This window comes from Mobula birostris, chromosome 14 (genome assembly GCF_030028105.1).
Source record: "Mobula birostris isolate sMobBir1 chromosome 14, sMobBir1.hap1, whole genome shotgun sequence".
Classification (NCBI taxonomy): Eukaryota; Metazoa; Chordata; class Chondrichthyes; order Myliobatiformes; family Myliobatidae; genus Mobula; species Mobula birostris.
In genome coordinates, this window is record NC_092383.1 from 11,225,511 (window position 1) to 11,244,667 (window position 19,157).

A 19,157-nucleotide genomic window follows, 5' to 3' on the forward strand; every position below is an offset into this window, starting at 1 on the left:
GAAGCTATGGAAGAAATGTGCACGTTACTAGTTTAATTATTGCGACTGTTCTGGTCACAAGGAGATATGACTGCAAAGGAGAGGGTGCTGTGGAGATCTATGAAAATGTCTGGTCTGGGAAAATTTACTTAAAACATAGAACAGTACAATGCAGTTCTTTTAACATGTTCCAAGATCAAACTAACCCTTCCCTCCTGCAAAGCCCTTCATTTTTCTCTCATCCATGTGTCTCTTAAATGTCCCTAAGCTACCTGCCTCTACCATTACCCCTTGCGGAGAGTTCCACATACCCGCTACTCTCTATAGAATAAACTAACTCTGACATCCCCCAATACTTTTGTCCACTCACTTTAAATTATCCCTCATCGTACGAGCCATTTCCACCATGGGAAAAAGTCTCTGGCTGTCCGTTTTATCTGTACCACTAGGAAATCTGCTGATGCTGGAATTTCAAGCAACACACATAAAGGTTGCTGGTGAACACAGCAGGCCAGGCATCATCTATAGGAAGAGGTACAGTCGACGTTTCGGGCCGAGACCCTTCGTCAGGACTAACTGAAAGAAGAGCTAGTAAGAGATTAGAAAGGGGGAGGGCGAGATCTGAAATGATAGGAGAAGACAGGAGGGGGAGGGATGGAGCCAAGAGCTGGACAGTTGATTGGCAAAAGGGATATGAAAGGATCATGGGACAGGAGGCCTAGGGAGAAAGAAAAGGGGGACGGGGGGAAAAACCCAGAAAAAAACGTTGACTGTACCTCTTCCTAGAGATTCTGCCTGGCCTGCTGCGTTCACCAGCAACTTTTATGTGTGTTGCTTATCTATACCACTCATCATTTTGAAAGAGGATGAGAGGTGTATGAGACCTGGCTCGCTCAACCTTTGGGGAACGACCGGATAAGACTGGATGTTTTTCTTTTCAATAGAGGAAGCTGGGGGAGACCGAGATGGAGGTAATGGGATCCAGAGAGGGAACAAAACAAGGAAGGTGAATTCGATGTGAATGGTAGCACAGTTACCGGGGAGATGAGAAAATTTCTTTTCACTCTGAAGTGTTTGGAACTCAGCACCTGAAAGGATTGGAATTAGAATCAGGTTTATTATCACTGACATATGTTGTGAAATTTGTTGTTTTGCGCCTGCAATACTGTGCATGGCATAAAAATTGCTGTAAATTACAATGAGAATATATTTTTAAAAATAAATAAATAATGTGAAAAGAGAGTAAAATTGTGAAGTAGTATTCATGGACCATACAGACATCTGGCGAACAAGCTGTTCCTAAAGCATTCAGTGTATGTCTTCAGGCTCCTGTACCTCCTCCCTGGTGGTAATAGTGAGAAGAGGGCATGTCCTGGGTAGTGAGGCTCCTTCATGATGGATCCCACCTTACTGAGGCATCGCCTTTTGAAGCTGTCCTCAATAGTAGGGAGCGTGATGAAGCTGGCTGAGGATTTTTCCGATCCTGTGCATTGGAACACCCGTACCAGACGGTGATCCAACCAGTCAGAATTCTCTCTGCGGTACGTCTGTAGTAATTTACCAGTCTTTGATGAAATACCAAATCAAAACTGATTAAAGGGGTGGACAATCCCATCACGTATAGAAGGTAATTAAGTGTACACCTGTAGAGAGTCCTATATGACTGTGGATTGAAAAATGTCATTAGGCTATGTCGCTCTGGCATAGATACTGATTTCACCTTCCAGTAAAAAAACAATGTCCTCCCTCTCCCCGTTTCTACTATTCCCACTCTGGCCTCTTACCTCTTCTAATCTGCCTCTCATCTCCCCCTGGGTCCCTCCTCCTTCCCTTTCTCCTGTGGTGCACTCTCCTCTCCTCTCTAATTTCTTCCTCTCTGGCCCTTCACCTATCACCTTCTAGCTATCCTCCTTCCCCTCCCTCAACCTATTTACTCTGGCATCTCCCCCTTCCTTTCCAGTCCTCACGAAGGGTCTCGGCCTGAAATGTCAACTGTTTATTCCTCTCCATAGAGGCTGCCTGACCTGCTGAGTTGCTCCATGTAACAAAAATATGTTCTGATCCAGCAAGTAGCATTGGCACATGACTTCACATCCCTACTCTCTCACCTCCTCCTACCCATCTCTCTCTCTGTCTCTCTTTCTTCCCTCACTCTCTCTCTTTCTCTCTCTCTCTCTCTATCTCTCTCTTTCTTCCTTCACTCTCTCTCTCTCTCTATCTCTCTCTTTCTTCCCTCACTTACTCTCTCTCTCTCTCTCTCTCTCTCTATCTCTCTCTGTCTCTCTCTCTCTCTCTCATATATGACAGTTCATGTGCCGAATCTGTAGATTATTGGCTTCCAAGAAAGAAAGCTGCTAGCAGAACAGATAAATTTCATGCTACATTCGATGCAGTTAAAAAAGCTTTGATTCCCAAGTCCGGATAATCTCTGAATAATAAAAATCTGGCATTTTTAGGTCAGTCATAATTAGAAGCCTCCGGTCTTTCTAAACAGCTGTCTTCCTAATGTTAATGTGCAATTTCTTTGATGGAATTGACAGAGACAGAGAGAGTGAGGGAGAGGAGAGGAAGAGGGGAAAAGAAAGAAGTGAGAGTGAAAGAGAGAGTGGGGGAGAAAACAGACTGTAGAGAGAGAGAAAGAAAGGGGGGGACGGGGAGTGAGAGAGAGAAAGAAGGAAAGAAAATGGGTGAGGGAAGAGAGAGTGGTAGAGAGACAGAGAGAGAAAGAGGGAGGGAGGGACAAACACAATTCCTGGACAATCATGAGGAGGAGAGAACAGGACCATATGCAATTCTATAGGGTTAAAAATTCCCCTGAATTCTACGATGTAACGTAGTAAGGCAGAGAAGAAGATTGGGGTGTGAGTGTGATGATATTGGGGGGGGGGGGGTGAGGAAGAGGAAGGAGAGGTGGATGAAAGAGAGAAGTGAGAGACAGATGGGGCTGAAAGAAGAGGAAGAATGAGAAAGTAGAGAAGGAGAGATAAAGGAACGGGTACAGAGAGAAGGTGAAAGAAGAGGTTAGAGAGAGAGAAAGAAAGAGGGAAGGGGCAGAGAGGGATGAAATTCCAATCCCATGCAATCACAAGGAGAAGGAATTGGACAAATTTACTGTCGTATAGAATGAGAAATTAAGATGCTGGTAACCCTCAGCATCTGTGGAAAGAGAAACACATTTACATTTCTAATCAGTCATAATTAGAAGCCTCCGGTCTTTCTAAACAGCTGTTTACCTCACATTATTGTGCAGTTTCTTCGATGGGATTGACACACAGAGGGAAGTGAAGCTGAGCACGGCTTGTGAAGATTGTTCACAGAGAGGAGAGGGGTTGGGGGTAAATCCTCGGCTTTGATTCATAGACCAGCACTAATCCATTCAGAAAATCTCTGGATTTAAATGAACTCCAATATGCGAGGCAGGATTTATGATCCTCAGAATGATGATTTTGCCTCCCAGGATGTCAGTCAGGCAGTCCATATTCCGAAAGCTGCACGTGAACCCCGTTCCACAGGATGTGATGGAATTAGGCAGGATGACCAGCCAGAAATGGAATGAGGAGAGGGCAAGGGACAGGGAGAGAACGTGGAAGAGAGAGGAAGTGGGAAGGGGAGATAGAGAGAGAGAGGAGAGAGGGAGGGGGAGAGAAAGAGAGGAGGAGTGAGGAGAGAGGAGAAAGGGGAGGGGGAGAGAGGGAGGGAGATAGAGAGAAAATCAGAAAGATGGGGGAGAGTGAGAGGTGAAAGAGACAGAGTGAGAGAAAGAGAAGATTCAAAGATTCAAAAAACTTTATTGTCATTCTAACCGTACATCAGCTCTGCAGGGCAGAATGAGACAGCATTTCCCAGGAGCAGTGCAATCATAACATAACAAACACAACACTAAATAATAAACATAACAATAAATAGTAAAACACAACAGCCACATATCAGTTAAAATCAAGATATAAGTGTCCAGTGCAAGTTAAAAGTGTCCAAAGCAGAGTCAGGTGGAGCAGCTATTTAGCAGTTTGACTGCCTGTGGGAGGAAGCTGTTTAGTAGCCTTGTGGTTTTAGTTTTGATGCTCCTGTAACGTTTGCCTGATGGCAGAAGAACAAACAGTTCATGGAGAGGGTGCGAGGGGTCTTTAATGATGTACCGTGTCTTCTGGAGGCATCGACTCTGAAAGAGGTCTTGGACAGAAGGTAGGGAGACCCGAATAACCTTCCCCGCTCCCCTAACCACCCTCTGCAAGGCTTTTTTGTCGACAGCACTGCAGCTGGAGTACCAGGTTGTGATGCAAAAGGTCAGCAAAAGCAAGAAGGGGAGAAAGGGACAAAAAGAGGAAATATTCATTTCTATACAATCACAAGGAGAATGGAAAAGGAATATATTCACCCAGTAAGACAGAGAAAAAGACTAGGATCACAAGGAGAACATGCAAACTCCAGAGTCAGCACCCATGGACTGAACCCAGGTCTCTCTACCTTTGTCCCACTTTTATGTCATTAAGACCACAAGACATAGGAGCGGAATTAGGCCATTCAGCCCATTGAGTCTGCTCTGTCATTATATTATGGCTGGTTTATTATCCCTCTCAACTCCATTCTCCTGCCTTCTCCCCACAACCTTTGACACCCAGACTAACCAAGATCCTATCCGCCTCCACTTTAGATATACCCAATGACTTGGCCTCCACAGCTATCTGTGCAATGAATTCCCTAGATTCACCACCCCCTGGCTAAAGAAACTCCTCCTCGCCTCTGTTCTAAAGGGATGTCCTTCTATTCTGTTCCCTCCGCATCCACTCTGTCTAGGCCTTTCAATATTCAATAGGTTTCAATGAGTTCCCCCTTCATTCTTTTAAAACCAGAGCCACCAAACACTCCTCATGCATTAACTTTCATTCCTGGGATCATATTAAACAGTTCTGTCTCAGCAATATCCTTCAGGGAGCATACTCTTCTGCACCCTGCTGGCCCATCCAACAGGTGACTCTGAATTCACAGCCACCTGGTTAATCCTGACCTACTGCACAACCTTAATCTCTGCAGTTTAGGAACACTATGGCTATTGTGATTACCTTGTACTAAAATGATGCTAATTATTGTTCTAATTGTGTTCTTTCTTGTAAAGATTGTGTTTTATTTCTGTTTAACATAGAACACAGAAATTTACAGCACATTACAGGCCCTTCGGCCCACAATGTTGTGCTGACCATGTAACCTACTCCAGAGACTGCCTAGAATTTCCCTAGTGCAGAGCCCTCTGTTTCTCTAAGCTTCATGTGCCTTTCTAAGAGACTCTTAAAAGAAACAGAAGGAAAGAGATGAGGTGGAGACCCTATTGTATCTGCTTTCATGATCACCACCAGCAGTGCATTCCACGCACCCACTACTCTCCGTGTGAAAAACTTACCCCTGACATCCCCTCTGTGCCTATTTCCAAGCACCTTAAAACTATGCCCCCTCGTGTTAGCCATTTCAGCCCTGGGAAAAAGCCTCTGGCTAGCCACACGATCAATGCCTCTCATCATCTATCAGGTCACCTCTCATCCTCCGTCACTTCAAGGAGAAAAGGCCAAGTTCACTCAACCTATTCTCATTAGATACCTCCTGTAATCCAGGCAACATCCTTGTAAATCTCCTCTGCACTCTCTCTATAGCATCCACACCAAAACGTTAATTTAAGATTTTCTTGTGAATGTTGCTTATATAATGTTATCTGCCTCTGATGCTGCTGCAAGTAAATATTTCATTGCATTCCATGCATTTGTGCATGCGACAGTGAGTGTTGTGCAAGTAACGATTTCAGAAACATACCTGTGCATATGACAAAAACCTCGACTTTGATTTTAATAAAGCCTGTACATAGCTGATGTGCAATTATCGCTGTACCATAGATAACATGGCATTAAGTCAACAGGAAACTCCCACAAAGGAGGAATTTCTGTATCCAGAGAGTGGTGAATCTGTGGAATTCGTTGCCACAGGTGACAGCGGAGGCCAAGTCTTTATGTATATTTAAGGCGGTAGTTGATAGACAATAGAGAATAAACAATAGGTGCAGGAGTAGGCCATTCGGTCCTTCGAGCCAGTACCGCCATTCACTGTGATCACGGCTGATCATCCACAATCAGAATCCAGTTCCTGCCTTCTCCCCATATCCCTTGACTCCACTATCATTAAGAGCTCTATCTAACTCTTTCTTGAAAGCATCCAGAGAATTGGCCTCCACTGCCTTCTGAGGCAGAGCATTCCACAGATCCATAACTCTCTGGGTGAAAAAGTTTTTCCTCAACTCCGTTCTAAGTGGCCTACCTCTTATTCTCAACACTCACAACACGCTGGAGGAACTCAGCAGGTTCTTATTCCCTTATTCTCAAACTGTGGCCTCTGGTCCTGGACTCCCCCAACATCAGAAACATGTTTCCTGCCTCTAGCGTGTCCAATCCCTTAATAATCTTATATGCTTCAATCAGATCCCCTTTCATCCTTCTAAATTCCAGTCTATACAACCCCAGTCGCTCCAATCTTTCAACATATGACAGTCCCGCCATCCCGGGAATTAACCTTGTGAACCTACGCTGCACTCCTTCAATAGCAAGAGTGTCCTTCCTCAAATTTGGAGACCAAAACTGTACACAATACTCCAGGTGTGGTCTCACCAGGGCCCCGTACAACTGCAGAAGGACCTCTTTGTTCCTACACTCAACTCCCCTTGTTATGAAGGCCAGCATGCCATTAGCTTTCTTCACTGCCTGCTGTACCTGCATGCTTACATTCAGTGACTGATGAACAAGGACACCTAGATCTCGTTGTACTTCCTCTTTTCCTAACTTGACACCATTCAGATAGTAATCTGCCTTCCTGTTCTTGCCTGATCAGACAGGCATGAAGGGATGGGGAGAAGGCAGGAGATTGGGTCTGAGAGGGAAATGCATCAGCCATTATGAAATGGTGAGCAGTCTCGATGGGCCAAATGGCCTAATGTGTCTCCTATACCTTATGGTCTTATGGTCTAAAATGGCAAATGAGCAAATAATTCTTTTCAGTAATGTTAAGTAAGGATACATATTAACCCTAAACAGGGAAATCTCCCCTTCAAAATAATGTCACATTGAAAGGCTTAAATAGAGTGGGCGTGCAGAGAATGCTTCTAATAGTGGGGGATCTAGGACCAGAGGGTGCAGCGCCATAATAGAAGGATCTCCCTTTAGAACAGAGATGAAGAAGAATTTCTTTAGCCAGAGAGTTGTGAATCTGTGGAATTCATTGTCACAGACGGCTGTGGAGTCCAAGTCATTGGGTACATTTCAAGCTGAGTGTGATAGATTCTTGACTGGTAATCATGTCAAAGGGAATGGGGTTGAAATGAATAATAAATCAGCCATGATTGAATGGTGAAGCAGACTGAATGGGCCAAATGGCTTCTGCTCCTATATCTAATAGTAATGGGATACTCCATACCCAGAGAAGACAAGATCTAAGTTTTGGCATTTCTTGCAAGCAGTAGCAGCACGAACTGTTTTGCAGTGGAGTGTCAGCTGAGATTTTGTGCCCAGGCCTCAGAAGCGGAATCTACGGTCCTGTGACTCATAGGTGAGCAAGCTACCAACTGTGGCTATAATTGAACTGTACTCCCGCTTCTGCTGTGAAGCAGCACCTCTGCGACACTACCGTCCGGACCAGCACTGGCATCTCTGTATGAAGCTGCTTTAATGAGCTGGTCAACTCAACCCACGCAGCCTTTGACGTACGGAGCAAGAGCCCAACAGAGACAGCCCTCTGCGAGCAGCAGGTAGTGACAGGGCACTGCCTGATGCTGTTCAGTAACCTTGCTGAATCACCAATTCTTGTGTCCAGGAGCAACCTGCGGCACATTCCACAACTCAGGCTACTTTAGAGCAGAGAACACTGCAGCAGAATAAAATTAGGATAGGTACGTCGTCTTTTTCAATGACATCATCATCATGTGCCGTGTTGTGTGACGCACAAAAATGACCATGATTGTGCTTGGCCAGTTTTTCTACAGAAGTGGTTTCTCATTGCTTTCTCTTGAGCCGTATCTTTATAAGGCAGATTACCTCAGCCATTATCAATACCCTTCACAGATTGTCTTCCTGGCATCAGCAGTCACGTAAGGAAGGAGCACCTTACACCTCCTTTGGTAGAGACCCCACCCCGCCACCCCAATTAAGGGATTGGACCCGCTAGAGGCAGGAAACATATTCCCGATGTTGGGGGAGTCCAGAACCAAAGGCCACAATTTGAGAATAAGGGGTAGGCCATTTAGAACGGAGTTGAGGAAAAACTTTTTCACCCAGAGAGTTGTGGATCTGTGGAATGCTCTGCCTCAGGAGACAGTGGAGGCCAATTCTCTGGATGCTTTCAAGAAAGAGTTAGATAGAGCTCTTAATGGTAGTGGAATCAAGGGATATGGGGAGAGGGCAGGAACGGGGTACTGATTGTGGATGATCAGCCATGATCACAGTGAATGGTGGTGCTGGCTTGAATAGCCGAATGGCCTACTCCTGCACCTATTGTCTATTGTTTCAACGTACACGTGACGAATAAAACTAATCTCCCTCTTTAAATACATTCAAATTCAGTGCCTATATTGTTCCTCAGTGGCTTAGAGTAGTCCAAGTATTCATTTGAGTTCCCTTGCAATGCTTTCAGGAAGAAAGTACGATTGTGCGGCATTTCCCAGGCAATGTTGAAATCAGAACTTCCAACTGTTGTCATTGATGGAGACAAGAGACTGCAGATGCTGGAATCTGGAGCTACAAGCTAGATTCTGGAGGGTTTCAGCCAGGTATCTCTGGAGGGAAATAGACTGTTCTTATCAATGGATCACAACGATTTTGTTTCCTGAATACTATGGGGTGTTTCTTATGGATTTTGGGCTACTGATCATGAAATTCACTGTGAAATTTCTCATCATTTTTTTGAAATTACTTATATTCGTTATTTCATTTCATAATTCAAGTCAGAGTAACTGATGCCAAGATTAAGGAAGGAATTGTTGTTGGTCCACAAATCATGCAGGCAATTTGAAGAACTTCTAGTTGGACCGGAGAAAATCACATGGAAGGCATTCAAGGATGTTGTTGAAAATGTTCTTGGCAATTACAGAGCACCAAACTTTGTGCAGCTGGTTGACAACATGCTTCAAGCCCACAAAACCATGAAGTGCAACATGTCACTAAAGATTCATTTTCTGTGTTCCCATTTAGATTTTTTCTCTGCAAGTCTTGGCACTGGCAGTGATGAGCACGGTGAAAGGTTTCACTAAGACATTGCGGTCTTGGAGGGACGGTATCAGGGCAATTAGGATCCATCGATATGGGCTGATTATTGCTGGACACCTAAACGAGAAGCCTCAGACACTGAGTACAAATGAAAATCATCAACAAAACAGTTTTAGTTCAGTTAACCTATTGCAAAGCATTATACAGAATATAAAGACATTATATTCAGTCAAAGTTAATTTCTTGTTTCTCCAAATTCCGACATGATACAAGTACTCTGACCTTATATTTGTGCTCAGCTTCAAGCAGTCTATCCTAAACAAACAAAAAATTCAAAGGAAGCTAAACTTTTGAAAAAATTTGTAATCCAGTGTATTTCATGAAGACCTTTCATATGGATAAATGTTCATTCCTCTCCATAGATGCTGCCTGACCGGATAGGTTTATTCTGCATCCCCTGCATTGCTGTCTGAGCAGATGGGGTGTCTGGAATATACACAGATAAATTGGTTTAGTATTGTCATACGTACTGAGGTACAGTGAAAAGCTTTTGTGTTGCGTGCCATCCATACAACTCATCACTACAGCAGTATATCGAGGTAGTACAAGAGAAAATAGTAACAGTGCAGAATTTAGAGAAAGAAGAAAGGAAATCTAGCTTTATTTGTCACACGTACATCGAAACATCGAGCCATACTGTGAAATGAGTCACTTCTGTCAAATCCAATCAGCGAGGATTGTGCTGGGCAGCCCGCAAGTATCAGCATGCTTTGGCGCCAACATAGCATGCCCACAACTCACTAACCCCCACCCGTACGTCTTTTGGACTGTGGGAGGAAACCAGAGTGCCCAGAGGGAAACCCACATGGGCACGGGAAGAAAGTACAGACTCCTTACAGGCAGGCGCGGGAATTGAACCCTGATTGGTGATCGCTGTCACTGTAAAGCAATGCGCCAACCGCCACACCACCATGCCGCTCCGCCACAGCGGAATTTAACGTTACCGTAGCAAAGAAAGTGCAGTGCAGGCAGTTAGTAAATTGCAAGATCATAACACAGTAGTTAGTGAGATCACGAGTCTATTTTATTTGTGGCATTTCTAAAATTCAGCTTGAGGTACAGTACTGTGCAAAGGTCTTAGGCACAGATATATAGCTAGGGTGCCTGAGACTTATCACAGAACTGTAGCAATTTTATGTATTGCACTGTACTGCTGCCGCAAAAAAAAACTAATTTAAACACTAAAAAAACTAATGTAAAGCCAGGACTTTACTCTTTGGAGAGAAGGAGGATGAGAGGAGACATGATAGAGGTGTACAAGATAATAAGAGGAATAGATAGAGTGGATAGCCAACGCCTCTTCCCCAGGGCACCACTGCTCAATACAAGAGGACATGGCTTTAAGGTAAGGGGTGGGAAGTTCAAGGGGGATATTAGAGGAAGGTTTTTTGCTCAGAGAGTGGTTGGTGCGTGGAATGCACTGCCTGAGTCAGTGGTGGAGGCAGATACACTAGTGAAGTTTAAGAGACTACTAGACAGGTATATGGAGGAATTTAAGGTGGGGGGTTGTATGGGAGGCAGGGTTTGAGGATCGGCACAACATCATGGGCCGAAGGGCCTGTAATGTGCTGTACTATTCTATGTTCTATGTATTACATCTGTGAGTGATAATAAACCTGATTCTGATATGGGTCTCTATTGTGGACTGAGAGTGGGGAGGGGGCAGGGAGGGAGGAACCGTGACTGGAGAAGGGGAAGGGAGAGGGGAGGGGACGGGAAGTACCAGGGAGGCATTCTGTAATGATCAGTAAACCAATCGTTTGGAATCAAATGACCTCGCCTGGTGTCTCAGGGCTGGGTATGTCTGCACCCGCTCAACACCCCCGTCCTGGCACTCCTTCTCTGCCACCTGTCCCACAGCACTCCACCCTTGCCATTCTTTGCTCCCACCAGATTTACAAACTCACGCTGTGCTCCACATTGACAAGAGCAGCACTTACTGTACCCTAGCTATATATGTGAATAAGACTTTCGCACAGTACTCTAGTTTCTGATCATTCTCCAGGGATGTAAACATTGTACCTCACTCTGCTATTGGTTCCTAATGTGAAGTTACAATAGATGACCACCAGGTGCCAGTAGAGCTCCACGTTAGACAGCAAAGAAGCTCGCTGAACACAGTAAGAGGCAACAGCATCCCACGTCACAGAGAAGGCAGCTTGGCAGCATTGAGCAAATTCAAGACTAACAGTAATAAATTTTAAGATTTAGTGGATTAAAAACACTGGAATTTCATAGAATCATAGAGCACTACACCACAGGAAGAGGCCATTTAGTCCATCTAGCTCATGCCAGCCTAGTCTGTCTAAGATCCACCTACCTTCACCTGGTCCATACCCCCCTATTCCTCTCCTATCCATGCACCTGCCCAAACTTCTCTTAAGTGTTGCAATTGAACCAGCATCCACCACTTGTGCTGACAGCTTGTTTCATACTTTTACACCACCCTCTCAGTGAAGAAGTTCCCACTCAGGTTCCCCTGAAATATGTAAGCTTTTACCCTAAATCCTATGACCTAGTTCTAGCCTAACCCAACCTGAGGGGAAAATGCCTGCATGCGTTCTCTATCTATCATCGTCATTATGTGCCATGTCGTATGACGTGGGCAATCACGGTCTTGACCCTGATTGTTCTTGGCAAATTTTTCTTCAGAAGTGGTTTGCCATTGCCTTCTTCTGGGCAGTGTCTTTACAAAGCATGTGACTCCAGGCATTATTAATACTCTTCAGAGATAATAAAATCCATTGCTTTCACTAACATCTGGGAATTTTCCCCCCTCCTTCCTTCTCTCTTTTCCCATTCCCCATTTTGGTTACTCTCTCAGCACCTTCACTTCGCCTAGCCATCACCTCCCTCTGGTTCCCCTCGTCCTTCCCTTTCCTCCTTCGCTCTCTTCCATGGTCCACTGTCCTCTCCTATCAGATTCCTCCTTCTTCAGCCTGTCACCTTTTCCACCTATCACCTCCCAGCTTCTTACTTCAACCCTCCCCCCTCACCTGGTCTCACTGCTCACCTGCCAAATTGTACACTTCCCCTTCCCTCCACCATTTGATTCTGGCTAATTCCCAGTTCCTTTCCATTCCTGATGAAGGGTGTCAGCTCAAAACTACAACTGTTTATTCCTCTCCATAGATGCTGCCTGACCTATTGAGTTCCTCCAGTGTCTTGTGTGTGTTGCTCTGGATTTCCAGCCTCTAGAATCTCCTCTGTCTATGAGTGAAGAGTCCCTAGTTTAATATGTCCCCAGAAATTTAATCTCTCTGATATGTGGCACTCCCACAGTACTTCTGATGGGCATCAACCTGGATTTGCAAGCTCTGCTCTCTGGGACTGGAATTGGGTTAGGATTGGGGATGTGTGGGAGCTTCCTATCGTGTCCGGGATGAGAGCAAAGCTCACTGACCCTTGCTGAGTTTGTGTGTTTCTCCTGGTTTTTAGGAATTCTCTTCACCACCCTGGTCTTCGGTCCTGCCTGTGGCTTCATCCTGGGATCACTTTGCACCAAAGTCTACGTGGACGCAGTTTTCATTGACACCAGTACGTGACATGTATTTGTGCGTGTGTGCGTGTGTGCGTGTGGAAGAAATAAGAATTGCATTGCTTGAAGTTTAGAAGAACATGAGGCAACATAATTAAGGTTAAACGTATAAGGGGACTTGTGTCGAGATATTTCCACTAATGAGGGAATCTCAAACAAGGAGACATAATTGTAAAAAGCACACACAAAATGCTGGAGGAACTCAGCAATCCAGGCAGTATCTATGGAAATGAATAAACAGTGACGTTTCGGGCCGTGACCCATAACCAGGACTGAAATGTCGACTGTTTACTCTTTTCCTTATATGTTGCCTGGCTTCCTGAGTTCCTCCAGCATTTTGTGTGTGTTGCTTTGGATTTCCAGCATCTGCAGATTTTCTCATGTTTGACGTAATTATAATGTTAGTTTCAAACTTCAAAGTTGATCACACACACACACACACTCACACTCAGACCCACACACACACACACACTCAGACCCACTCTCTCTCACACACACACACACACACACACACACACAGTGGGCGCTCACCTGCCTATCTGGTAGTGAACACCAGATGGCGATCAAGAGCTGGAATCCATGCTGGTCCCTGTAACCCTGGAATTTTGATCATTATCTGCTCCTGCCCCACTGAAGACAACTATTGGCTTTAGGCTGAGAAACAACCCTCTTCTCTTCTGTCTTAAAGAAAGCTCAATATCACTCTGCCTCTTTCTGTGGAGTAGTCAGGTGTGAAGGTATCTGAACACTTTCTCCAAACACAGATAGAGAGAAAGACAGTGGAAAGTTACATCAGGTTCAGAGGGGAGTTTGTGACAGCAGCTTAGAGACAACACACCCAAACCACTGCACTGTTAATGATAAAACAGGAATTTTAATAAATCCTGCAGCTGATACGATCAGAATTAGGAACTAACAAAACATTTAAATTGTTCTTCAATACCAACACAAGTTGCACTTAAGGGGCAAATTTAATTTAGCAAAACAATACAGGTTGTGACATCGGCCAGCGTTTGACTCTGAACCACATCAGGCCAGGAGGGCAAGCACTGAGGAAGAGGAGGGAGGTTAAAGAGGACAGGGGTAACAGTGAGGCATTTCCAGGGTCTGTGAGAATAGAGTCAATGTGACGATCAGACCAGACGTGCTCAGGAATCTCAGAAGGACAAAGCATGGTTACAGGGAAGGAGAGGGTGAGACGCAGGAGAGGTTTGACCAGGTGGGTGGAAATTGGCGAACTGGGATCCCCAACAGAAGAAAGGCTCACAGTGGTTCAGTGAGTGGATTCAGTGGGTTCAGTCCCAGCCTCCGGTGCGGTCCGTGTGGAATTCGAACATTCTTCCATGGATCACGTGGGCTTCTCCAGGGTTCCCAGTTGCCTCCCCCATCCCAGTGATGTGCAGGGGTAGAGTCTGGTAGGAGTGGCCTGGAATGGGGGTTAGTGGGTAAATGTGCTGAGGTCCTGTCTCAGTGCTGTATTGATCTATGGCTCCCTCTCCAATTGGGGCTAGTTTGGCCCAAAGTGCTGGGCGGACATCGTTCTCTCTCTCTAAGTGGCTCCCCTCACCCCGCAGGTAAACTGGACATCTCCCCCGAGGACCCTCGCTGGATCGGGGCCTGGTGGGGGGGCTTCCTGCTCTCCGGAGCTCTGCTCTTCTTCTCCGCCCTCTTCATGTTCGGCTTCCCGCAGTCGCTGACCGTCAAGAGCGACCGGATGCCAGAGAGCGAGATGGCCACCCTCCCGCAGCAGTTCGAGAGGCCCAAGCCTGGCAACGGGGTGATGGAGCTACGGCAACCGGCCCACTCCTTGTCCTGCTTCCAACAGATGAGAGGTCAGTGAACGTCCACCATCTCTACCCTACCCTCTGCCTCGCCCCCACCCCTACCTCACCCCCTTCCCCTACACCCCCATTCCCTACCTCACTCCCAACCCCTAACTCACCCCCTTCCCCACCTCACACTCCTTCCCCTACCTCACCCCCTTATCCTACCTCACACCCCCATCCCCTACCTTGCCCCCCACCCCCTCACCCCTCCCCCTCCACCCATACCTCAGCCCCCCCTCCCCATCCCCTAACTCACCTCTCCACTCCCACCTCCCACCCCTTACCTCAGGCCCTACCCACCTCATCCTCACCCCTTACCTCATCCCCCATCTCCTACCTCACCCCCCACCCCTACCTCACTCCCCACCCCCCACCCTCTACCTCACCCCCCCCCTCACTCCCCACCCCCTAACTCAACCCCACACCTCGTGAGCATCCTGGCAATGAAACAGCCCTGGGTTCAATTCCCAACACTGCCTGTAAGGAGTTTGTACGCTCACCTCGTGACTGTGTGGGTTTCCTCCAGGCGCTCCTGTTTCCTCCCACAGTCCAAAGACTGTGCGAGCTAGTAGGTCAATTGGTCACATGGGTGTAATTAGGTGGCGTGTGCTCGTTGAGCCAGAAGGGCCCGTTACCATGCAGCATCCTGGTAAACCTGCACTCTCTCTAAACCTTCCCCATCCTTAATATAATGAGGCTAAAACCCTTCAATTCCTGTAATCCTCCTACTGTAAGAATGATTTTGTGCCCCCTAATTATTGTCACTTCTGATATGAGAATTAAGTCTTTTCTTTTATCTCACCTTGCTTGGCCTCTTATCATGTTACACACTCAAATTCAAAATGTGGCAGGCCATATTTTAGAGTGTTCCCATGACAACCTCAGAAAAAGCTGGAAACACTCAGCAGGTCAGTCAGTATCTGTAGAGGAAGAACTAGAATCAATATCCTAGGTTCAGGCAGCATCTGTGGAAAGAGAAACATATTCAACATCTTGACCTGAAACATTATAGAGTCATAGAGCACTACAGTACTGAAACAGGCCCTTCGGCCCATCTAGTCCATGTCAAACCATTATTCGACCATCTCCCATCAACTCACACCTGGACCTTAGCCCTCCATACCCTTTCCATCCACAAACTGACACAATCTTCTCCTAACTGTTGAAATTGAACCCACATTCACCATTTGCGCTGGCTGCTCGTGCCATACTCCTATCCGCCCCCTGAAATGAAGAAGATTCCCTCAGGTTCACCCTAAATATAAACGCATCGAGCACTACCACACAGAAACAGGCACTTTGCTGGCGCTCTTTCCATAGATGCTGCCTGAACCTAAAATATTAATTCCGTCTCTGGCAGGCACCTCTCAGTCTCTACCTGTGTAATTACCTGCCACTACTTTCCAACTCACACCTGCAGCCTATTTAATCCCAGCTCTCATCCCCAATCTTTGTTCACTGAAAGGAACCAGCCAGCCTCACCCATTGGTCCTAGCCTCCAGTTACCTTGTTGCCTTGTCACATCGAGTATCCTTTCCTTCTCGTTTTGTGCCTCTCCTGCAGCTTATTGTTAGTTGTTGTCAAGTATTTAATATTTCAGTAACATTTGAGTAATATTGTAAATATAATGTTTGAATAAGCATTTTTGTTCTTTAGATAATTCATTATGTGTATAAATACATGAATTGGATGCATCACCATTATACTGCGTGCCTCACTTAAAGTAAAAGCACGAAGTTAGACTCACATTTCAGACACGTGTCGTCCATTGAATTAATTTAATGTTTTGAAGCTACAAAATATAAGTTGTCGCTCCCCTCTAAATGGTCTCTACTTTTGGCTGAAGCCTCCTCGACAGTTCTAGACAGTCTCTTTCCCTACAGATGCTGCACGACGGGCGACGTTTTTTAATTTCAGGTTCCCCCGCATCCGCAGTTTGTCGGTTTTCTCACTGCTGAGGGCCTTGCTTGTGTTGCAGTGATCCCGAAGGTGACCAAGCACTTGTTGTCGAACCCCGTGTTTACCTGCATTGTGCTCGCCGCCTGCATGGAGATTGCAGTGGTCGCCGGGTTTGCCGCCTTCCTGGGCAAGTACCTCGAGCAGCAGTTCAGCCTGTCGGCTTCCTCCGCCAACCAGCTGCTGGGTGAGTCAAACCTTGGAGATGCCCGCGGTGCCAGGTTGCGGTAAAGTCAGAGGGTTGACCTGATCTATCACCTCCCTTAGTTGTATCAGAAACCCAACCCATCCACCGTCAATCCCACAATCTTATAGTGACCCAGTCATTGTAGATGTTGACTGAGAGGGAAATATTGAGGAAAGATTTCCCCTGCTTCCTGATGCATGTTGCCAGAGCAACACTCACAACACGCTGGAGGAACTCAGCAGGTCGGGCAGCATCCGTGGAAACGATCAGTCAACGTTTCGGGCCGGAACCCTTCATCAGGACTGAAGAGGGAAGGGACAGAGGCCCTAAGAGGCACGTTACCAGAGACTGACATTCAGATACATTTATTTAACACACATACATCAAAACATACAGTGAAATGCGCCGTTTGCTTTCACAGCCAACACAACCTAACGACGTGCTGGGGACGGGCTGCGAGAGTCACCACACAATCCAGCGCTAACATAGCAGGCCCATGGTGTTCGTTAGGACAGCAGCAGCGAAAAAGAAACAAAGGCAAAAAAAGCCCCTTTTCTCCTTCTCATCCACCAACCCACCCAATCACACACAGAGACAATCCTCCAAACCCAGGACAGGCCCCCTCCAGGCCTACCACTTCCACTGGGCTTGCAGACTCGCAGGCATTGGCCTCCTACTTTCCCAGTGAACCAGCAAACCCATATATTCATGTCCAGCTAGGTTCAGACTGGGTTCAATCATATTAAACCCTTTATAATTACTGTGATTCAAGTAAGGGGCAAGTAGACAGTAGACTATTAGAGAAGTTTTGCAGCTAGTTACTACCGGTTGTTAACTGACGCAAAAGACTGCGGGTGTTAGAATCTGGTACAGGAACTCAGTGGGTCAGGCGGCACCTATGGAGAGAAACGGACAGTTGATGTTTTGGGTCGAGATCTTTCATCTATCAAAGGTGGTAATGAATCAGCATGCAGGAGGGGGACTGAAAACTTGGCTGAGTGGTGCAATAACAGCAACCTCTCACTCAATGTCAATAAGACCAAGGAACTGATTGTGGACTTCAGGAGAGGGAAACCAGAGGTCCAAGAGCTAGTACTCATCGGAGGATCAGAGGTGGAGGGGGTCAGTAACTTTAAATTCCTGGGTGTCACTATCTCAGAGGACCAGCCCAGGACACATCATGTAAATGTAATTGCAAAGAAAACACGACAGAACCTGTACTTCCTCAGGATTAGGCAGAGATTTGACATGCCATCAAAAACCATGACAGACGTCTATAGATGTGTGGTGGAACGTGTGCTGACTGGCTGCATTATGGCCTGGTATGGGAACACCAAAGCCTTTGAGCAGAAAATCCTACAAAAGGGAGTGGATGCAGCACAGTACATCACGGGTAAAACCCTCCCAACCATTGAGCACATCGTCATAAAATGTTGTCATGGAAGAGCAGCATTCATCAGCAAAGATCCTCACCACCCAGGCCATGCTCTTTTCTCGCTGCTGCCATCAGGTAGAAGGTACAGGAGCCTCAGGACTGGCACCACCAGGTTCAAGAACAGTCACTAGCAGCTTTTGAACTAAAGAGGGTAACTACACTCTTTCTATTTCTGGTGTTCCCACAACCGATGGTCTCACTTTGAGGACTTTTTAATCTTGCTATTTCATGCTCTCATTATTTATTGCTACTTATTTATATCTGCATTGCTCAGTTTGCTGTTCTTTGATCCTGTTTACAGTTACTGTTCTACAGATTTGCTAAGTATGCCTGCAGGAGAAAGAATTTCAGGGTTGTATATGGTGACTTGTATGCACTCTGATGATAAATTTTACTTTGAACTTTGAATCTGGACTGCAAGATAGAGGGGAGAGAGCCAGTGTGAAAGGTGAGGGGAAGGGCTGGGGAAGCAGAACCACGTTTAGTATCACTAACATACGTTGTGAAATTTGTCGTGTTTGTGGCAGCAGTACTGTGCAATACATACAGTAAATAGTAACTGTAAGATACATTTTTAAAAATTAATCAATAGTACAAAAGAGAAGCTGTTCATGGGCTGTTCAGAAATAGGATGGCAGAGGGGAAAAAGCTATTCCTAAAACGTTGAGTGTGCACATCTTCAGACTCCTGTACTTCCTCCCCAATGGCAGTAGTGAAAAGAAGGCATGTTTTGGGATGCTGAGGGTCCTTAATGATGGATGCTGCCGTCTTGAGGCTTTGCATTTTGAAGGTGTCCTCGGTGGGATTGTGCCTGTGATGGAGCTGATGAAGTCTACAGCCCTCTGCAGCCTCAAAGATCAAAGTAAATTTTATTATCAGAGTCCATATATGTCACCATATACATGCCTGAGATTCATTTTCCTGTGGGCATACTCAGCAAGTCTAT

The 19,157-nt window shown here is 46.0% G+C and overlaps 1 protein-coding gene across 1 annotated transcript in view; it reads left to right on the plus strand.

Moving 5' to 3' along the window:
- Positions 1-19,157, plus strand: part of LOC140209438 (solute carrier organic anion transporter family member 3A1-like) — a 235,540-nt gene that overhangs the window by 167,473 nt on the left and 48,910 nt on the right. Inside the window, exons 3-5 of the mRNA XM_072277690.1 lie at positions 12,708-12,806; positions 14,382-14,639; positions 16,612-16,776. Of these exons, the coding sequence (XP_072133791.1) occupies positions 12,708-12,806; positions 14,382-14,639; positions 16,612-16,776 (522 nt within the window). The remainder of the gene's footprint in view (positions 1-12,707; positions 12,807-14,381; positions 14,640-16,611; positions 16,777-19,157) is intronic.